Consider the following 19760-nt stretch of genomic DNA (forward strand, 5'->3'; position numbering starts at 1 on the left):
TTGTGCTGTCAATCTTGTGTCAAACTAAAATCTAAAATTATTTTTTCTTACTTCTAACTTTTAAGTAAATCTATTAAATTATTGAATTGTTATTTCTGATAGAATTAGATTTTAATATTTAATAACGACTATCGACAAGTCGACAGTAATGTATTTAGGCAACAGGTCCGATGAATACTTGCTTTTGCCTATTGGCATCATAATTATTACAATGTAAACAATGAGTTACGCATAAAACGCGTCTACAGTTCTTAAAACACCGCAAAGTGAACAAATCACTATGCTATTTAAATTTATGAGTCAGAGATGCATTTAACACATTTCGGTATTGGTTTGTGATTTAGTGTCAAGGAGGATCGGTGACTACATCCTTATCAACATAACTGAAGTGTTATCTAACTGCGGAGTTTAGAATTTTAAAAACAATACGAGATCATTCCTCACATTAAATCTGTAAGTATGTAAATTCTTTATATATAGTAAAAATAAAATATTAGGTCTTATTCAAATTGATTCATGTAGTACTTAGTATTTATTTTAAATTATGGTGATCCATGTTAGTATGCTGACACTGGGAGATATTAAGATAAAAATGTAGATTAAAAAAAGTACTTCTAGGATCAATGTACTTACATTATTCAGTCCAAAAAATTAACTTTTATGCAATTAGAGTTCTAGATTTCAAAAAACCTGCACAATAGAAATCTTAATCTACATATGTCTTAATAGATGTCTTATCTTGATAGTTTTTATCATAATTAACTTATTCCCAATTAAACAAATCATAAAAATAGTTTTAGCCCATCCAGATTCAGTCAATCTATAGATGTATACTAATATTTTATAGAGTTGAAAGTTAGTGAGGTTGTAGGGAGTAATCTCTGGATCTACTAATCCAATTGTGATAAATTTTATACCAATAAAGCCACATTATTTGTGAGTGGCATGGGCTGTGTTTTATCCCGTATTCCAACAGGAATGGGAACTACACAGGTTAAACTGGGGCATCTGCTGGTATACAATAAAGAAGTTTTTAATTACTACTTTTTAGTAGTAAAGTAAACACCTGTTACTATTACATATAATGATGCTAAATGATTAATTTCCAGCACATCATGGTGTCGCAAGCTCCGGACCCCCCACAGAGCATGGGCTCAACCAACGTAGTGTTCAGAACAGAGACACGCTTTGACCCCTCCTACTTGAAAACACCTCCTGGGATTATTAAAGCTGTTGTCATAGTGAGTTTTGTCAATAACTAATGTCATAAATGTGAGATATAAAATTTTGGTATACTCAGAGGTACAATTGTCCACCCACTTTAATATACTAGCATATATTAAAGTGGGCAGATAATTTTGGCTCTGAGTATATTAAGGAAAATAGAAATCAATGTTGATCAAAGAAGGAAGGAAAATTTAATTATTAAATTAAATCAAAATGTAATCAGAATAAAACAAAGTTCACTGTTCGAAACAGAGAGATCCTCCCTAACTAACATAGAGTAATCTAAGAAGGATTTCTCAACAAGAGATGTTGCCACCGCTACACTGAAGCTGACCATAGTGAGCATCAAATATCCTGTCTCCAATTCACAGAACAACTTGTGTGCATTATTGTATTACTAACTTAATACATTTTAACTTAATAAACTTAACACAACTTCATCCGCGTGGAATTTATTTTTCACAAATCCCTCGGGAACCATTGATTTTTCTGGGATAAAAAGTAGTCTAATAATATATCTTAATACCAAATTTCAGCAAATTCAGTTGAGTAGTTTAGGCGTGCAAGAATAACAAACATCCATATCATCAAAATCATCGGTTTTCGCAAATCTCGGGAAACCATGGATTTATTCGGGAAAAGTAGCCTATGTGTTAAACCAGAGTAAAATCTATTTCCATTCCAAATTTCAGCTAAATCAGTAGTAGCGGCGTTATAGAGTAACAAACATCCAAACATCCATACAAACTTACGCGTTTATAATATTAGTTAGTACAGTGAATGGAAGTTTTCACCTGAGTTTTCCTTCAACAAATTGAACCTATCCAATTTTCATGAAAATCAATGAAGATTTACATGAAAATTGGTGAGTAGGTGAGAGATACCTTATGAAACAAAAGTGACATAGGCTGTGTGTAGTGAAACCTTTAGTTGAAATAGTTTACAGTGAGTCATAAATTGTGAACGAATGACCTCCGCCACAGGTCCTCAACCTTCTTGGCTTCATTTGCATACAATCGTCGGCGTTCTGGTCGAACGCGCGCGGCGTGTTCTTCAACATCGTGGCGCACCTGGGGCTGTGGTGGAGCCTGGCGCTGCTGCTGCTGTACCTGTTCCACCTGGTGGAGAAGTACCACAACTTCATGTGGTTCAAGGTGGAGCTGATCGCCAGCGGTGTGCTCGCGTTCTTGTACCTCATAGCGTCCACCATAGTCGTCGCGTTCGGGGCCGCCGCGTACTCCGCTGCTGGGGTGAGGAATCTTTTCTTAAGTAAAACTTCTTTAAGCACGCTAGTAGTGGTAAGATTCGAGATATAGTGAAGTTAGCAAAGGTAGAAAGAGAGACAGTTATCTTTTGTACTGTAGGAGTAAGAGAGAGCAGCGTGCATATGTAGCGTTATTCATAAAAATATTATTATATTATTATTTTAGCTCATCTACATTAATATTTAGTTAGTAGATTATCCATAAGTTTATAACGTACCAAAATGTATCCCGACATATGGCCTGCACAATGCACATGTGGCGTACACATGTGCAGACCACACTAAAATATGTTCCTTGTTACTAACCCAATGTATTTAGTTATAATAACTCAGTTGAACAGTAAACGGCGATCGATAAACACGCTTTTCTTTGCCACCTTACCTTCTTTACCACACGCGGCAAAGTGGTGACCCCGACGTGATCAAATTATCGATTTGCCTTAAGTCAACTCGCGCGCGTTACTAATAAAAACAATAATGCAAAACGACCCGCGCTACCAATCTGCATCTGAGGAGCAACAAACTACAGCACAAGCGCTTCCAGAGCAGCCCGCACAGCCACATATGACAGCCGTCACGATGACATCGAGGATACCAGACTTCTGGCGGCAGCGACCACGGCTATGGTTCCACCAGTTTAACGCCATCGTGGACCCTCAAAAGGCAAGTGACCTCCATAAAAGTCAATTATTGATAGCTAAGTTGGGTCAAGACGAATTAAGTGACATCAGTGATTTATTAGATAATATGCCTGATACAGATAAATTTAAAACCTTACAAAATAGGCTTATTTCAATTTATGAGGAGTCAGAGACGCGCCAACTCAATCAATTACTAAACGAGATTGAATTGGGCGATCAGAAACCTTCGCAATTAATAAGACGCATGCGTGACCTCGGCAAAAATCGTATCCCCGAGGAAACTCTAAAACTACTTTGGACCGGTCGTCTCCCACACTCAATAAGAGCGGTCCTCACAGCATGCGACACAGGGGAGGTTAAATTAGATAGTTTAGCTACAATAGTCGACAGAATTTTGGAGAATACTAGGGCATCAGAACTATCGCCAATATCCAGGTCTGATTCTAAAGCCGATACAAACCATTTAGTATTAGAAATTAACGCTTTAAAACAACAAATCGCAGCGTTAACAACACAAATAAATGATAACAACGGCAACAACCGCGCGTCACGTACCCAATATCGTGATTTGCCGGGTCCGTCTAGGGCGCGCTCTAAAAGCCGTGACAATAGTGTAAGTTTTAGAAATAGACAAATTTTTAATAAACAAACTGCTAAGCCAGGCGAATTAGGATATAAGTGTTTTTATCATTTTATTTACGGACCGAAAGCATATAAATGTGGTGACATCCGTAATTGTAATAAACAGTCGGAAAACTAATTCCGACACCGGCTTGCATATCAAACAACTTAGCCGGTGTCGGAAATCAAAGTAATTCATACCGCTTATGTGTAACAGACTCCATAAGCGGAACACATTTTTTAATTGATACGGGCGCTGACATCTCTGTTTTGGCCACACAAAGGCAAAACAGACGCACGTCCGATTACATTTTATACGCGGCTAATGGTTCCAAAATTAACACATACGGTCAAAAAACCATTACCGTCAATTTAGGTTTACGTCGTCCTTTTAAATGGGATTTTATTTTAGCGGACGTACAAAAATCAATTATAGGTGCCGATTTTCTCGCGGCCAATAAATTAATGGTGGATTTACATGGTAAAAGGTTAGTGGACAAAATTACACTTTTATCTCGTCCCACTAACACCTCAACGTCTACCGAACCAAGTATTCGTTCAATAGATATTAACGACGAATACCATCAAATATTACAAAAATTTCCCGATATTACTAAATTAGAAAATTTTTCATCAAACCCAAAGCATAACGTACAACATCACATTCACACCACTGGTCCCCCGGTGCATGAAAAAGTTCGCCCTCTTAACCCCGAGAAATACAAATTAGCCAAAGCGGAATTCGAGAGAATGACTCAACTGGGCATTTGTAGACCTTCGAACAGCCCGTGGGCTAACCCACTTGTGTGCGTTACCAAAAAAAATGGTGAAATACGAGCATGTGGCGATTATCGTCGCTTAAATGCACAAACTATACCCGATCGATATCCTTTACCTAGATTACTCGACTTTACTTACATTTTAAAAGGTAAAACAATTTTTTCAAAAATCGATTTACGTAAGGCCTATCATAACATACCTATGGCTCCAGAGGATATACCTAAATCAGCAATCCTCACTCCTTTTGGACTCTTCGAGTTCACCCGCTGTAATTACGGACTAAGGAACGCAGCCCAGGACTTCCAAAGATTAGTACACAACACCCTAAAAAATCTAGACTTTGCATTTGCCTACCTAGATGACATAATCATTAGCTCCGACTCTAAAGAAACCCATCTAAAACATCTCGAACTTGTTTTAGAGCGGTTAAACAATTGCGGGCTTACTATTAACACAGGTAAATGCGAGTTTGGAAAATCAGAACTAAATTTTCTTGGCTATCATATAAGTACCAACGGCATTAAGCCGAGCCAAGATAAGTCCGATACTATTTCAAATTATCCTCGACCAAACACTATAGAGGAGTTAAGACGCTTTCTAGGTATGTTAAATTTTTATAGATTAAGTATTCCTAAGGCCGCCGAAATGCAAGCTCCACTAAATGCATACCTACATAACTCTAAAAAAAGGGACAAAACTTTAATAACATGGACCGAAACGGCGTTAAATGCGTTCGATCGATGTAAACAAGCCATAAATCAAACTGTTACACTTTCGTATCCCGACACATGTGCGTCACTTATTTTAATGACAGACGCCTCAGATAGTTGTGTAGGTTCCGCATTACATCAACTTGTAAATAATAAATTAGAACCTTTAGGATTTTTCTCCAAAAAACTAACGGAGACTCAAAAACGATATAGTACATACGATAGGGAATTATTAGCAATTTATATGGGTATAAAACATTTTCGACACATGGTTGAGGGCAGAGAGCTAACAATACTGACAGACCACCGTCCATTAACTTTTGCACTCACAAAAAAGGTCTCACCATCTGACTCACCGAGACGCTTAAGGCAATTAGATTTTATTTCCCAGTTTTGTGATAGTATTAAGTACATAGAAGGCGACAAAAACACAGTTGCTGACGCTTTATCTAGGATTAACGAAATTACTATGCCTAGTTTATTTGATTATCATAAGTTAGCTGAATTACAAAAATGCGATTTAGAGTTAGAAAGCCTTCGCAAACAAGATAATCTCCAATTTAAATTAATTGCCATGCCCGATTCCGATGTTAAACTAATATGTGAAACATCTACTGAGGACGTACGTCCTTATCTACCCATCGCGTTTAGAGAGCTAGCTATAAAAACTTTACATAATGTTAGCCATCCCGGTATTGCAGCCACGAAACGTTTAGTTAAGTCTCGATATTTTTGGTCTAGTATGAATATAGATATAAAAAATTACGTTAAGAAATGTATACCTTGTCAAAAGTGTAAGATACAACGACATACAATTACACCATTAGGAACATTTGATAAGGCTTCTCGTTTATCCCATTGTCATTTAGATTTAATCGGACCTCTTAAACCCTGTAATGATTATAAATATTGTGTAACTATGATAGATAGAGTAACCAAGTGGCCCGAGGTTGTACCTGTAAAAGATATTACAGCCGAGACGGTCGCTAAAGTATTTTTAGAACATTATATAGCTAGATATGGTTGTCCATTAAAAGTGACCACAGATAGAGGTGCGCAGTTTGAGTCCGACCTTTTCACTCAGTTATTAAAAAAACTCGGCATAGAGCGCGTCCGGACAACAGCTTATAATCCCAAAGCTAACGGCATGGTAGAACGGTTGCATCGAACATTAAAAGCTGCTATCATGGCGAAATGCTTAAATAGCGCACAATGGGTGCAAGAATTGCCATTAGTTCTTTTAGGGTTGCGTACGGCAATAAAAGCAGACCTAGGATACAGCCCTTCACAATTTCTATATGGATGTAGTCTTAGGTTACCAGGCGATATATTTAACTCAAGCCCTAAAACAAACATCAACGATCGTGAATTCATTAAACAGTTAATTAACAATCTTTCATCCGTTTCTAACCTCACGCATACGGACATACGAACGCGGGACAATAAAGTATTTATTCATCCAGACCTAAATAATTGTTCCCACGTATTTGTTAGAAACGAGGCAAGACGATCGTTGGAAGCACCTTATGAAGGGCCATTCCAGATTTTAGACCGTCATTCTAAGTATTACACTTTAGACTGTAACAACAAAAAAGTCACTGTGTCACTTGACCGTCTAAAACCCGCTTATTTATTAATTGCCGACGATATAGAGGTCTCAAGCCCAGGGAACAAAAAAACAGAACCCAATATCTCCATTACGCCGAGCCAGCCGCTAACACTTAAAACCAGATCTGGTCGCACGGTTAAGCGAACCGTGAAATTCGACATATGAGACACACTTGACATCCCAACAGAACTCAAAAGGCCGAGCAAAAAAATCTAGAAGCCCATCGATTAGCTACGCGTCCCTTCACTCATCGCACGCCACAATCACACCCTGCACTTTGTACCTGCAAAAAACAATGAACAAAAAAAAACAATGAACAAGGCAAAAACACAATTTACGAAGCAAGTGCCAAGCAACATGAGACAATAGAAACTCTCTCAAGACTCCATCAGTAGAGGCTACCGTCAGCGCATTGTAACGCTGACCAATACATTATCATCTGGCGTTACTACAGACATCGCATCACAGCTGCAAACAACGCGCTACGAGCGGTCTCGTCGCTACGGTGCCCGCATGTGACAATTTAGCTTAGAACAATACAATAACAAAAAATGTGAACAAACAGTGTCGTGCCACCCGAACAATGTACCTAGTTTATAAGTAGTTTTAATTTTAAGTACAGTTTCGGGGTTGATAATTTTATGTTATAGTAGTCTGATCTAAAGGGGGAGGTATATGTAGCGTTATTCATAAAAATATTATTATATTATTATTTTAGCTCATCTACATTAATATTTAGTTAGTAGATTATCCATAAGTTTATAACGTACCAAAATGTATCCCGACATATGGCCTGCACAATGCACATGTGGCGTACACATGTGCAGACCACACTAAAATATGTTCCTTGTTACTAACCCAATGTATTTAGTTATAATAACTCAGTTGAACAGTAAACGGCGATCGATAAACACGCTTTTCTTTGCCACCTTACCTTCTTTACCACACGCGGCAAACATAGTCTCATAGCCCGTTATGTATTGTTTAACTAAGACACGGTGCAGGCGTAAAGAAGTCTTATCTTACTTCAATCGTGTCTAAAGTCAATCGTCTAAAGCAGGGTTTCTCAAAGTGGGGTACGCAAAATTTAACAGGGGTTCATGGAGCTGAACGTTTGAGAAACCCTGGTAGACCAGCATTCTCTTATTTTTGAAGTTTTGTGTTTTTTTAAGGTTGCAAATATTCCCATTCCCCTCCAACTAGTCGGGAAAGACTGTGCTAGGTGTGGGTACGACATTAGATCATCGGTGCGGGGATCGAACCACCACCCCTTGGTGATGAGTCGGACTGCTCTTACCTTTGAGCTATTGAGGCTATACAATTTTAAGCGAACATTTTTGTTTCTTTTGTGAGAAATCTTTATCCTTCATTTGGGCCCCCCAACAAATTTCGATACAAGGCCCCTCCAAGGCACGCTATGCCATTGAATTGCGACATGGTTGAACTGCACAGATATTATAGCCTCGCCCGCTTAGATGTTTTTGTATACTATTCAATATACCTATATGTCTGATGTTCAAAGAAAAATAAAATCACTAATAGCGCGATTGCCGCGTGTTGCTGCCGCGCTATGTTTGGCGCCTTTAATTGTGTATTTTTTAAATAGATATAGCAATTCATATACTAAAATATGTATTCTCGTTTCAGTTCTTCGGCTACCTGGCGATGGTGGTGTACGGCTGCGACGCGTTCCTCACGGCGCGCGCAGTGCAGGCGGGCGAGCTGGCGCAGGGCACGCGCGTGCCCGCCAAGCAGCTGCACGTCACCACGCCGCCCGCCATGCCGTGAGCTGACGTGAGCTAGGGCTGACTACCAAACTATCATGTATAGTATTCTTCGGGTCTGCGTATTAAATAACTATTGGAGGCTCACATAGGGCTGCCACGATTTCCTTAAAAATATACTATTTGTGCACATTATATGCACAAACACTATATTATTTGAAGAAATGTTGGCAACCCTATGTCGGCCGCAACAGATTCTACTCTTCATTACAGTCTATATAATTATCTCCTCTAAAACCACTATTATAAAAAAACGCTCAAAAAAATTTGAAAATGATTTATATAGACTGAACAATCAGTAAGAGACAGAAAGTCCTTTCTAGTATTTTTTACACAATATAATGAAATCTAGACACAGCAGTGTTTGAACCAAGTTCAGAAACAACATAATATATAACTTATTACTATGTAAATTTTGTAAAAATGTACATAATATGTTTATACTTTATTTATATCGCTTGATATCAAGTTTCTGTAACTGAAGTTATTTACACCTATGAAGTTTTTTAATGACTTACTCTGAAAGGTTCTGGATCTATAATCATTGTAAAATAAAATCTAATGCATTTAAAAAATTATTACGGCCGTAATTATAAACTTTAATTGAGTTTAAGTGACTTTTTTTTCCGAGCAAATTGGGCCATGTTTATTAGTTCACTGAGTTTTATTTCAATCTTGTTGAACAACTTAACTGAATTAATGTTTATAATATCATTAAAATATTATAATGGCTGTTAATATATTGTAATTTTGCTAAGATATATTTTCTAGTCTTTATCAATCTATAAAGTTTATCAAATTCTGTACATACTTTCTATTACAGTGAGATGTTATGACCAAGGCTCTTTATATAACTGATGTAAACAAATGAGTTGATCTTGTGTAAAATTGCACTTCACTGTCTGTTCGGTAGAACCGTAAAAAACAACAAACGAAATGCTCTAAACTTGTGCTCATCTGATCTTTATTGATAATTAGTATTTTAATGTGAATATTTAAACTCGAATATCTATATAGTGTACGTAGTAGCATCTCACTGACTTTGATATTTACAATTTCTTAATGCGCTTTAAAAATGTATTTAATCGTTGAATAGCACTTTATTAATTATATCGTTGTACCGCCTTTTTATATAACTTTACGAACTTGGGAAAGCAAAGATTAGTTGTAAGCTCAATATAGTATTTAAGCCCACCTCACGCGTACCTCGGTGTGTACTTACTAATAATTTGATTATTATTAATTATCGAGGCGCACGGCAGTGCCGCACGCCAAGTTCATTCCCAACAAATGTACAAAAGTGGCTTCGTTCAGAACCTCAATATGTCAAGGTGAAGTAAAGAGACCGGACTCATCACCGGGAGATCGTGGTTTGAGGGAATCAGAATATTGGTCATGTTAAAAAGTATATTTGCCATATATTTTTATTAAATAAATGTTTCACAAATGAAATATCAATTGGATATATCAATATCAGATGTTGTTTAAATATATAAAAAAAAAATGTATTATTAAATCGATTGTGGTATTTGTAAATATTTAAATAGACATAATGCATACTTATACATATATGTTATTGAGGACCACAGGAGGACTTACTTGAAAAGTATATACATACACATTTATTTTTAAATTGACATAGTTGGTTTTTAACTTGGATATCATGTACCTAAATGATCGAATATTTTAAGTTTGTCACAGATAAAAATAATTAGGTACAAGTTGTACATAAATTACAAATAGATTAATTTTGAAAACCGTTTAAACCAGATTTGTTTGTGTCGAGCGATGTTCAACATTATGTAAAGAACTATATTTGTCTAAATTTTAAAATTATATTTTATATGAGATATATACGTTATTAGCACGCCCAATAATGGGGCATCAAATAGATACAAATAGCCTGTCCGGTCGTAGGAATAAACGGCGCTATAGCTTGGCAAATTCGTTCGTAACACTCCCGATGGTCCACGAGGGCTGGGGGGCGGGTAGCGATGAATGATAAACCTACAACTGATGCACACCACTTCCAGCCTCTGCCCCGCGCGCACGACTTCACACCCGCGCAGTCCTTCCCTCCCCGTCGCCCGCATATCACGGAAGTGTCATTAACGAACTTACCAAGCTTTAGCAATGTAGTGAAATGTCCATGATGCGGTGTCTACCCATAGGCCAAGATGCCTCAGCCTCGAAGGGATCCTGAAAGAAATCACCGGGAGAATGTTTCCTCTGTGTCTTAACCAGGCAAGGAGGCAAAGCCTCTTGGCCTATACTCTCACTTCAGTGTTTTTGTAGGCCTATAACATATCGCATCTTAAATATCATAGCTTTCCATGGCATGTGGTTATCTAGATCCACCAACAAATTGGTCAAGCTATTGGCCAATTTGTTGGCGAAGGTGAAGAGCGAGAATATGCTTATAGTCTAGCAAATTCGTTGATAACACTCCCATGATATGCGGACGACGGGCGGAAAGACTGCGCGGGTGTGAAATCGTGCGTGCGGGGAAGTGACGAGCATCAGTTGTGGGGTTTTCATTCATCGCTACACATCCCCTCGCCCCGCGCGCAACATCGGGAGTGTTACGAACGAAGTTGCCAAGCTATAGCTCCGCATGTCAAGTGTCACAAATATTTTCATGTATGTTTATAAAAAGAGATCAAAAGTTTTTTAGCTACATTTGTAAAGTAATATAATACCATAATTCACATTAACGTAAGTAATGTATCCGTCCGCGACTCCACTCGCTCAGGCTTGTGTCAACTTGTTATAATTACCTAAATATTAAGTTTATGAGATATTAATGCTTATTTAATAAGTTAGGATATGTTGTGTAGAGATAAAGTTCTTTTATCATACCGTTGACCGATATGTAGGCACTAGAAGTCAAACTATTTGTAAATCAACCATGATTCGTGTGATAGGTTCTATTTAATTCAAAGGTAATGTGATACCTAATTATACTTGGTGAAAAATTGTATTGTATTTCAGTACCTACTTTTAGTTTAATGTATGTATTTGCAATAAAATAACATGCATGATACACCAGTCAAATTAGTCAAAATTAGATAAGAATTTTGTAATTTGAGATACCCAGCTGAATATTACAAATATTTGTATTAAAACTACTACTAAACTTATATTTAGGCATTCTAAAAGTTGTCCCAAAACCTACATAAATACGATAGGGTGTCCGCGACTATTAATATTTGTATGTATTATCATTATTGTAGACAACTTTGGTTTCATATTTAATGCTCTAACCACGCTCTGCGCGGTTGCAGATGCGCTCTATCTCAAAAACAATTCAACACATGAAAAAATGTAAAAACAAAAGTTGTTAGGAATTTATTTATTTTATAGTAGGTGTAAATGAGATATGTATTTGCAAAAATCGATTTTTACCCTTGAATTTTGAGACGTAGACAAAATATAAGTCTTGAGGCAACTTTTACTAAGCCAAAATAAAAGTTTATTCATTGCGTACCACTGACTTGGGGTGCCTACCTATAATATATTTACGGTCAACGTGATAGAACTATATCCTGTTAGGTCCCACAGTTGAGGAAACTCAAAGAGCGGCTACTCAAAGAGTACTGCCGTTTAGTGTCAATTGTTTGACGGTTTAGTGTAACAGTCTGACATAGCCAGATCTTCGTTATTTTGTTTACGTGGAATGGCTTTGAAAAGGACCAGTTTGTAAGAACCACGCTCCCAATCGTCCATTTTATTTACGGGATGACATGAGAGATAATATCCTCTATAAGTTAAAAACGCGTTTAAATATAGTATGAAGTTAAATGAAGGTCTATTTCTAACGCCCAAAATTGATAATACAACACTGCTCGAAAAAAAGCGTCGCGTTTTTAAAACGCTGACGTGTGAACATAATTATATACTTGGGAATACATTTGTTCTATTTGAAAGCTTTTTTATTGTCCGTTAAAAATGCGCTCGTGCGAATAAGGGCTTAAGATGCCCTCTATAAAGACTTAACTTGAAAGAGATTTGCCATTGTCTGGAATTAATAGTACTTACGGTGGGAGCATAGACAATCAAACTTTAAGTTATTAAAATAAAGAAGGTCTGGCCGCTTTAGGCTGTTATCATAATATATTATTGCTTCTATCAGTCTGTATGTCACGCCAAATGTTAAGCAGGTATTTATTGTTATATTATTGTGAAATAAATAAATCATCACAAGTATTAATGTGTTTCATTTATTACGGTAACAATGGTGTTATAACAATTGTAACAATATTAGTGCCTATAATAAATTATGGTTTCACATAACAATATTTTTAAGTCTTAAGTAATAAGTTTACATACAAAACAAAATTGTGCAGTCAGACGTCCCCCATCAGGAACGAAGTTCTTATTAAAAAAAGTATAAAAAGCAAATTATAAGTTAAATAACTATACAAAAACGTTTACTTAAATGATAACATTACATGTTTTGTTTGTATTTAATAGACATGACTCAATTAAGAAATACATATTATAGCCATTTTCTTAAATACTGAGGAGTAAACCCATGGCCTTCTGGTTATGAAGCGTTGGATTACACAACAGCGCAATACAGATATACAATTCACAACCCTGAATTTTTTCATAAAATTGACGGCGCGAGGGGTCATTAAACTTTTCAATTTTAATTTTTCAATTCAATAGTATCTTAAAAAAATATATAATATAATTTATTAAAATATAATTTCAATGTACAGGTATTAAGTATTAAAATATCTATTAGTCGTATTAATCTACATTTGCAAAGGCACAATAATTTCGTTAGTCAATTTCAAATTCGTTTGATTTCAAATTCTCTTATCATATAAGTTAAGGTATACCTACTATATTTATCATGAATCCTTTAACATCCTTTCAATAGGTATGTACATAATTAAAATCTAAAACTTATTGTTTCATTGTACCTGTTTTCGACGCGTTTACTAATAAATTTAATTCAATTAGGCTTACAAGCACTTTTGAAACGCCAATTTGTCATGATTTAATGGTGGTAAGTAAAGTGGAAAACTTTAAATTATCGTACGAGGGTTTCGCGCCCGAGAAGAGCCCACGACAAACTCAGTCAAGGTTTATTTTGAGCTCTTATATTATTGGGGTTTTGAAACCTCCGTAACTTTAATTCTAAGTTTTCGACTTTACTTACCACCATTCCGTTTCGATTTTACTTAACATAAAATTAAAAATAAGTAAAGTTTGGATCAAAAATAGTATAAAATACTATATCAAACGATTCATATGAATAATAGCTGTGTATTATATAGGTAAATACTATAAAAAGTTAAAAAAATATTGTAATACTTAAAGCTAATTCACATTGTTCCAGCTCTAGGCACATTTATATTGGTGACAGACTTTCACTATGAAATGATGACAAAGTAAAATTATAATACTTTTGGGGTTAAAACAGCAAATTATCAAACAGGGACAAAAATTAAACTTAATTTTCTGATATATATATCTAATATATATCAGAAAATTAAAAAAAAAAAAAGTCTGTGACAAAAACACTTAAATCTAAGTAGCTACATAAAATAACTTTTTAAAAATGTATCTTGGGTTATTTTAAGGTGGGAAAACTTAAGGTTTTTCATCTTTTATATGTTAACTATTTTATCTGTAACATCTATATTTAGTATATTTGATTACAATAATAGGGCTAAAAAAGACCTTAATTAAATGATTATTAAGTTCAATTTCAATTAATACTTAAATGTGGGTAATTCTGTAACATATAATGAATGTACAATGAATGTACATTTATATGAGGTACCTATCTATTTACTACGTTTTTGTGTGTGATGTTGCATTTATATTATAATGTGATGATGTGATGTCCATATTTCATCCAACAAAATATTTATGATTAAAAAATGCGGTAAATGCCAGTATAGGTACATATGTAAACATGTGCGAAGACCTCATATATGAGACACACTACAAAACACTGTATCTTCGGACACAGTGTAATGTCATAGCACGGCGGCCCTGTAGCGCGCGGTCGAGGACTCACTTCTGCAGTTCGTCTATAGGTACACTTTGTCAGACAGAAGTCCTCACACAACAGACTAGCTAAGTATATCTGTCACTGCGGCGGCAGTCCTCTCTTCCATGCTTTGTACTTCAGGAAGCAGTCGAGCCCAAAAGCTATGATTGAACATAAACCGAAGAACTGAAAAAGAGGAAAGGATCAATTTTAAATTCTGTTATAAGTTTATCTAAATTAGTATTACCTGGGATTTCAACACATCTTTCTTTCTCTAATTTGTATGTCTCCTAGAGGGGACATGTTGTTTTTCCTTTATGTGATGATTTGTGTCTGTCTGTAGTTCCAGTCATATTACTGTATACCTATGTTAAAATAGTATCTTCTTCTTTTCTTCTCACTAGCCTCGTATTTAGTTATTTCCTTTACTGATTGGTTTGAAGGCAGTGTCAATCTGAGTGTAGCCCCTTATACTTTGTTTTATTTTTATGAACATTTCGAAGAATAAATAGAGTGGTGTTGTTAACTGCCTCATGTGTCCAGAGATTCGGATAACAAGTCTTAGGTCTTGGTCTCAGATGTTCTAGCTCTCTGATCCGCTAGTAATAATAACTGAACTAGAGTGAACTCACCCCAAACTGCTGGCAATTGGGGGCAACCAGTATTGGAGGATAGATAGATCGGAAGCGATCAACGTGATACCTACCTCATGTAGACCTGCAAAGCCGCTACATCAAGAAGAAGAAGAAGAACTCACCCCAACAGCGTAGCCCGTGCTCTCGCCCAGCGTGGTGGCGAATATGGACGTGCCGACGAACGCCAGACACATGACGCCGCAGTACACGAACTCGCACTTGAGCCACGGCAGCCGGTCGTACTTCTCCACAAAGTGGAAGGTGTACATGAGCAGCAGGAAGCCCGTGACGATGTTGCCGCCCCAGTACAGGATGTTGTAGAATATCGCCGATATGAACGCCCAGGATATCTTGATACATATGAAACCAGCTATGTTGCATATCTACAAGAGCACAGGAAAGTTTTGTTTGTAGTTAATAGGCTCTGAAACTACTGAACCGATTTTATAGATTTTAAATAAAATTAAAACCCATTTGAAATCTACATAACATTTGCTATGTTTAGTCCACATGGAACCCTTATAGTTCCGCCATGTCCGTCTGTCTGTCAGTCCGTCTGACCGCGGTTTAGCGCACTACTACTAGAAACTACTAGAAAGCTGTAAATTAGCATGAGTATGTACATTAAAACTAGTATCTTCTACAAGTAAAAACAGTTGTTTATGGATACGCGAAAAAAATTCACAAGGTTATAATTGTTTTTCTTGTAGTTTCATTTTAATATATAATGAAAATACAAGGAAATAAATATAAAAAATAATAAGTTGACTAACTTAAAAACGTAATTGGTAATCGAAAATTGCATACTAATAATTCCATTGTTAATTAAAAAGATAAAGTTTCAGTAATGACTCTGAGACTGTTGAAACTAGAAAGATGAGATTTGGTATGGTTATGTTTAATTACGTCTATAAATTGGTAAAAAGAAAATTTAAAAATATATATTTTTTGGGGTTCAAAGGATTAAAGTGCTAAGTTAACCTACGGAACCCTACACTGCGCGTGGCAGTGTGGTCGACACGCTCTTGCGCAGTTTTATATATTCCTGTATTCCCATAGAAACAGGATATGCACAAGTAAAACTACTGGGGTCCACTAGTGCATGTATAATTTTAGTCTTTTATCAGAGCTTGTCTGAAGAAGAATTCCAAAGTATGCTACTACTTGTGTTGATATGGTCCAGAATTACTTTCAAGCCCTAAGTGTTCATTTATACAAGCAGCACGTTGCCAACGGCACGTCGCCGAATGCAGTCGGCGACATCTCGGCGGCAATCGACTGCATGTCGGTAGCAATTGCTGTTCATGTGAATGAACCCTTAGTGAAGCTGTGCCTATAGTATAGACAGTGGTTTTTCATTTACAACTTACAAGTAACATTATGAAAATAGTCTATATATTTCCGCAATTTTAAAATATCTCATGCTGGACACAACTCCCAAAAATGAATACTTAAGACTTCATAAGTATCACATAGCACATTAGTGACATAGACCACTTTTAGTTATAATTCAATTAGCATGTTTCTTAAGACAAATGTTTGAACAAGGTTAACCCTATTAACATGAATCATGAGACTATCATCATCTGTGTGAGTAGGTATGTACAGAGTGACTTACCAGGTACTACTTACAAATGTATTACGCTGTTGAGATTTCCAAATGGAACAGGTGGCTAACCAATAACTTGGAAGTAACTTGAATGAAAAAAATGAAAAGTTACTTAGTCAGGCAAAAACTTGGCTGTGAAACCTATGAAGAGTTACTACAACACGCTCATCGCTAGATCAAACTTCCAGAAATTACTAGTAATAATCCTTAAAGAAGGCTGCCTCAGAACTTTTAGGGCTTAGTAGGCAAAACCTATGCATCTTAATGCACGCTGTTACCAGACACTGTGGACTTGGTAGACACAATATGTTCCAGGATACAGATCAGTTCAGACTTCACCACGAGACTGAGGAAACACCTCTGCACATTCTATACAATTGCCCAGCTCTAATATATAAATGCAACCTCCACCTAGGGCATTTCATTGTAAACCCAGAGGAGGTAAAACACATCCTAGCCAAGAAACTATTGCTATATCTGGTGGCAACCAGAATTGGTGGGGAGATCTAGTCAGTCATGATCAAAATAAATAAGAAGCCGTCAATATGATATAGGGACCTCTTAACAACAAGATGAAGAATGGGCGTGTAAAATGGTAGTGTGCTAAACTTTTTTAATCTACAGATACAATAAAAAGTAAGTAAAATGTCAATGTTACTTACCAATACAACAATCTTCAGGATTCCTGGAAGAGACTTTAGGTAAGCCTTGTCAAACCGCAGGACTTTCTGTGGTGGTGGTGGCTGACTGGGAGCAGAGTTAGGGTGCGCCATGTGATCAAACATTGTGACCTGGAAATATAACACATACTCACAGCCAATGGATTGTTTTTAAGCACATAACATTGCCTTGTACTTATTAAAACCTGAATTATTAGATACATTTTTAAATAATTAATAATTATCAAGATTCATATTCCTATGCAGATGCATATTTCGTCCCTTTCCACCACTTTATATGTGAGTACTGAATATCATATTTACAATCAACTTTCTACAACAACAATCAAATTCAAAATTGATCAACAGCAAACACTTTAGGAAACCATGGTTTCACTTTTGGTTAGTGATGTTTTAAGCATCAAAAAAAGTATACAGTTAAATCAATAAAGTATAAAGTTAAATCACAAGTCTTCAAGTTTCCAGTATTCAAACATTATCTGATAGTTATCAATTCTGTCAGTAAAGTAGTCTTTTCTTAGATATGTACTTAAATTCTTTTGCAAAAATGTATCTGATCAGTAGTTTAAAAAACTTTAGATAACCAACAGAAATTTATGGTCTAATACTTCCGTCTAACTAATTTGAAAAAATCAAGATATTTGAAAAGTTTTACATGTACAGAAATATACTTACTTTCGTCGATTATAGAATTGTTTGTAGATAAGTTGTGGTACCTACTATGGTTTACAAGAAATCATTAATCAGATCACTAATCAGAAATCACTGACGGATTTAAATAATAACAATTTATTATTACTAACTAAAAAAGTATAAACACGCGAAATTGAAATATTCACATCACAATTCACAGCAGTTTTCTTTTTAATTTCTGTATTTTCTATTTTTTCTTTCACTCAGTGTTACCAACTCTCCAAAATATTTATCCCTAAAGTTGGTGTCAAAAACTTTATTGTTATTGAGTTGTCCCCCTAAAAAATATAAATTCATAATAATTTAGAAATAATATGCTGTCATATGTTTCAAAAGTCTATATTTAATACAGACAAAATACTACGTCTTTATCTGAAGATTAAGATTTTTTGAAATCATACATGTTGACAATGAACAATTTTACCAATTTTTTTTATTCGATGAAAATTGCCTCCAATTGCCTCAGAGTGGTTGTAGAATAACGTATTATATGTCGTTATAAGTCGCCAGGCCAAGAAAGAAATATTAAAATTATCATCAATTTAAAAATATTAAAGAGTCAAAAAATCCCTGAAAATACCCCTAAAAATTTCAGACCCCTAAAAAAATCCCATTTCACTTATTTGCCCCCTAAATCTGGGGGGAAAGCCCCTAAGTTGGGAACCCTGCTTTCACTTAAATTCACAATCACAAACGTCAAAATTAAGTTTTCTGTCAATGTCATTAGTTTTTAGGGTTCCGTATCCGTTGTCCACAAGGAACCCATATAGTTTTGCCATGTCTATCTGTCTGACCGTCCGTGCGCGGGCCGCGCCATGTATCAATGTATTCTATGGCAGAGACTATTACTACTAGAAGTAGAAACCTGTAAATTAGTATAAGCAAGTACGTTCAAAAAGGAGAAGAGGAACCCCTTTCGGTTTCTACACGACATAGACATCGTACCGGAATGCTAAATCGTTTAGCGGTACGCCTTAAGCCGGTAAGCCTCCTAGCAGCCAGACCTGGACCAATTCGGAAACCCTCAATCGGCCCATCCGGGGATCGAACCCAGGACCTCCGTCTTGTAAATTCACCGCTCATACCACTGCCCCACGGAGGCCGTCAAAATGTAAGCCCTACATATAAAGTGGGAATGTATATGGATACGTGAAAAAAATCACAAAAGTATTATATACTCTTAATATAAAATTTTAAGGAAAACTAAGCTAAGTAGCAATTGCTATTTATAGCATTATTGTCGACCAACTTTAATATAATAATAACAAAATTGCATTAATGATTAAAAAGAAAAAGTTGTCAGTAAGATAAGATAAGATAAAATATATAGCAGTTTTTCTTAAACTTGAAAGCTGAAGTTTGGTCTGGGTATGTATATTAATTACGTCTATAAAGTGGTAAACAGGAAATTAAAATAAAAAAAATTGGGGTTCCTTCACTACATGCAAAGTGGGGATGAACTTTTTATCTACTATCCCATGGTGCGGAGTATGGTTA

The 19760-nt window shown here is 36.0% G+C and overlaps 2 protein-coding genes across 3 annotated transcripts; one reads left to right on the plus strand and one right to left on the minus strand.

The window, feature by feature from the left end:
- The first annotated feature begins 6 nt into the window (after positions 1–6).
- Positions 7–11283, plus strand: LOC112057819 (CKLF-like MARVEL transmembrane domain-containing protein 4). The gene is made up of 4 exons (XM_024098364.2): positions 7–453; positions 1110–1241; positions 2211–2477; positions 8500–11283. Exons 2-4 carry the CDS (start codon positions 1116–1118, stop codon positions 8638–8640), a joined length of 534 nt encoding a protein of 177 aa, XP_023954132.1. The 5' UTR covers positions 7–453; positions 1110–1115; the 3' UTR covers positions 8641–11283.
- A 1557-nt stretch (positions 11284–12840) lies between these two features.
- LOC112057820 (uncharacterized) lies at positions 12841–18483 on the minus strand. 2 transcript variants are annotated; one of them, XM_024098366.2, is made up of 4 exons: positions 18291–18483; positions 17553–17681; positions 15404–15664; positions 12841–14832 (listed from the first exon to the last, which is right to left on the minus strand). In XM_024098366.2, the coding sequence occupies exons 2-4, from the start codon at positions 17673–17675 to the stop codon at positions 14746–14748; spliced, it is 471 nt and encodes a 156-aa protein (XP_023954134.2). In that variant the 5' UTR covers positions 17676–17681; positions 18291–18483; the 3' UTR covers positions 12841–14745. The 2 variants fall into 2 exon arrangements, with proteins under 2 accessions (XP_023954134.2, XP_023954133.2); XM_024098365.2 differs by having other exon boundaries at positions 18246–18482.
- Positions 18484–19760: the final 1277 nt, after the last annotated feature.

Source organism: Bicyclus anynana, chromosome 3 (genome assembly GCF_947172395.1).
Source record: "Bicyclus anynana chromosome 3, ilBicAnyn1.1, whole genome shotgun sequence".
NCBI classification, from domain to species: Eukaryota; Metazoa; Arthropoda; class Insecta; order Lepidoptera; family Nymphalidae; genus Bicyclus; species Bicyclus anynana.